Here is a 3,347-nt window from a genome sequence, read left to right as displayed (position 1 = left end):
GAAGATGTTCTTATGTATAAATATCCCTTTCTAGTCTAGGGTAATAGGGGTGGGTGACTAGTTGATGTAATTAACCCTTGTGCTCAATTAGTAATTACCTCATTAATTCTGAAAGGGTGAAAGGTAAAGTTAACCGCGGTGGAATTTGAACTCAGAATGAAAAGACAGATGAAATGCCATTAAGCATTTTGCATGGCATGCTAATGGTTCTGCCTGCTCACTACCTGAACCCATAATGAAATATCAGCTTTAAAATTTGGCGCAAGGCCTGAAATTCTGCAGGATGGGGATAGTCGATTACATTGTCCCTGGTGCTTAACTGGTAGTTATTTCATCGACCTTGAAGAGATGAAAAGCAAAGTTGACCTTCTGGGAATTGGACCTCAAAATATAAAGCCAGACCTCAAAATATAAAGCACTTTGTCCAGGGTGCTAAGAACCCTGCCAGATTGTTACCTTATCTATAAATATTATGAGAGAATAAAATAAAATTTAGATCTTTTTTCGGTCAGTTTGAGTGAAGAAAGGATACAATCTTAAGCTATTGATCACCCTTTTTCAATTTTTGTTTTTCACCCTTTTAAACCCTTTTGATATGGATTTGTCTGAGACTGCCTCTGGGTCTATAATACAAATTTCCCATTTTAAAGAGCCTTGCATCAAATTTTCATGTTATGTTCCAAACACCAGCTTAACCCTTTTTATACTAACCTCCATGAGGCTACCCTTGGTTCTATGATAAAAATTTCTGGCTTTAAAGTGATCGAAATCAAAATCTTTCATCAAAATTCCACGTTGGTTTAGGTTTCAAACACCAACTTAATAATGACAAAGCTATTTTATTAAATTCTTCATTGAGCCCAGCTAGTGCCATAGAGCAGAGGCCATTACGGTAGCAGTAGAAAATGTGAAAAGAGAAGACATTGTGCCTGTGGGAAGAAGTCTGGAGCATGTCTGTGAGTAACTCTGTGCCAGTCAGTCAGGTGGCTCTTTTCCAGATCCAGTTAAGGACACCTCCTTGGGAAGCATGGGTGTGCCCTCTTACATGTGGGAGTAAAACATTATTGTGCACCTTACTCAAGCTTTGTAGAGTTTCAGTTGTTAAGGACAGGTGTAGCTTCTGTCTCTGAAAAGGAAGGCCAGTCCTTGTGATGCAGTTGCAGCTATATTAAAGATGTGATTTTGCCAGAAGAGATCCATGGTGATAGTGAAATATAATACTTGGAGTGATTGTGAAGGCTCTACTTGTACGCAGCTTGTGTTTAAGAGGGATGTGCAGGAGGGAAGGGGATGGCATGTGATTTTTTTTTTTACATGAGTAATGCTTGTATTTTGTTTTCTTTTAATGCTGGGAGAGAGAGAGAGAGAGAGAAAGAGAGAGAGAGAAGATTTAGGTGATGTTTTGGTGAAGAAAACATATTAAAATATAAACTTACTCCAAGCATTTGAGCAGCTTTTTTGACATGGGCAATGTCCAAAATTTCACTGGCATCAATATTGTTTACTTGAATGGCTGGAGGATGAAGAAAGAGATGAGAAAAAGATGAAAGTATATATATATACATGAATATATGAGAGTTGAAACAATTTAAAGATACGTTAGCTACTATACAAAACAGAAGAACAGAAGTAGATTTGGTAGATGGAAACTGAAAGAAGCCTCAAAAAGCACTGGTGCTGTTGCCACATAAAAAGCACTCAGTACACTGTGTAAAGTGGCTGGCAACATTAGGAATGGCATGAAGCTGTAGAAACCATGCCAAAACAAACAATGGAACCTGGTTCATCTCCTGGCTTTTCCAGCTCATCTGAAGCCATCCATGCCATGCCATGCCAGCGTAGAAGATGGACATGAACATTTTCATTTAACAACCATTTTCCATGCTAGCAATATATATGCAGTGAGCTGGCAGAATCGTTAGCATGCCAGGCTGTCAACTGTTATGTTCTGAGTTCAAACTCTGCTGAAGTTGACTTTGCCTTTCAACCTTTTGGGGGTTGATTAAATAAGTACCAGTTATGCACTGGGGTCGATGTAATCGACTTAATCTCTTCGTCTGTCCTTGTTTGTCCCCTCTATGTTTAGCCCGCTGTTGGCAATAAAGAAATAAATATATGGCATTAGGAAGGGCATCCAGCTATAGAAATCACCCGAAAGCAGAAAACAGGGAATGATGCAATCTTCTGATTTGCCAGTTCTTATGGAACCATCCAGCCTATGCCAACACGTACAATGGATGTTAAAATAATAATGATGATGTGTGCGTGTGTGTGCATATCTCTTTGTCTTGACATTGTGCAATAGTCGTAAATGAGTGTCACTGTTATACAAACAGTGTTGCTTATTTCTAATCATCCATGAAAACATGTTGCCTGGGCATGGGGAAAAATTACTTAATTTAGAAACAAATAAGGGTTGTTGACAGGAAGGGCATCTTTCCTCTGAAATAAGTACCAGTTATGTACTTGGGTCCATCCTGTTGATTATAAACAATCTTACCCAATCTTACTAAATGTAAGGTGCCTCACGACAAGGGGTCACATTTTAAGTACAAGTAACAAGGGCTGTAGCCAGTACATTTATCAAGGAAAGTGTATAAAATGAAGTGATGCTATATATTCGTGTTGAGTTTACAGAAAAGAAGTCAATACTTACCATTGTAACGAATATTGCCAAGATGAAGCAAAGAAGCCAAGATTTTCTGAATTTCAACCACTTCATTGTCTTTGAACATAAGAACTTTCATGGCTGAACGAATGTTGGCATATTCTTTTGCATCATCACGCCCTTCACACACCAGTGATTTACCCTGAGGGGAGAAAGGTTGGCAAATAAATCTCAGATTAACATGAGTGATTAGAATTTCTTTCTTAGAGAGAGAGAGAGAGAGAGAGTGAGAGAGAGAGTGAGTGAGAGAGAGAGTGAGAGTGAGAATATTATGGAAAGATGAATGGATGAATGGATGAATAGATAAATAAACATAAAGACAAACAAGTAAATAGACAAGGAAAGACAGGCTAAAATAGGAAAAGGAAAGAAATGATTAAAAATTTGAAGAGAGAGAGAGAGAAGGATTGAGAGAGATAATTAGGTATACATAATGAGGTAAAGAATCAGAAGGTAAAACAGAGAGAGAGAGAGAAATTGAAGTGCATTATGATGATATACAACAGAGAGACGGAATGTATAGTGATGATGGTTTATACAATGGAGGGGTACAGACAAAGCATACAGAAATTATATGTGTGTGTGTGAGAGAGAGAGAGGGAGGAAGAGTATATATTGATCATGTACAAGAAACAGTAAGAAATGTGTGATTTACCTGAGTCAAGTAGTAATAGTTTTT

The 3,347-nt window shown here is 37.9% G+C and overlaps 1 protein-coding gene across 1 annotated transcript in view; it reads right to left on the bottom strand.

The window, feature by feature from the left end:
• Nucleotides 1–3,347, bottom strand: part of LOC106880717 (myosin-VIIa) — a 107,550-nt gene that overhangs the window by 51,652 nt on the left and 52,551 nt on the right. Inside the window, exons 7-9 of the mRNA XM_052969897.1 lie at nucleotides 3,324–3,344; nucleotides 2,657–2,810; nucleotides 1,437–1,513 (exon numbers count right to left, since the gene is read on the bottom strand). Coding sequence (XP_052825857.1) covers nucleotides 1,437–1,513; nucleotides 2,657–2,810; nucleotides 3,324–3,344 — 252 coding nt within the window. The remainder of the gene's footprint in view (nucleotides 1–1,436; nucleotides 1,514–2,656; nucleotides 2,811–3,323; nucleotides 3,345–3,347) is intronic.

Source organism: Octopus bimaculoides, chromosome 8 (genome assembly GCF_001194135.2).
Source record: "Octopus bimaculoides isolate UCB-OBI-ISO-001 chromosome 8, ASM119413v2, whole genome shotgun sequence".
Taxonomy (NCBI): domain Eukaryota; kingdom Metazoa; phylum Mollusca; class Cephalopoda; order Octopoda; family Octopodidae; genus Octopus; species Octopus bimaculoides.
Note: the sequence above shows the minus strand (reverse complement) of the source record. Positions and strands in the feature narration are given on the sequence as shown.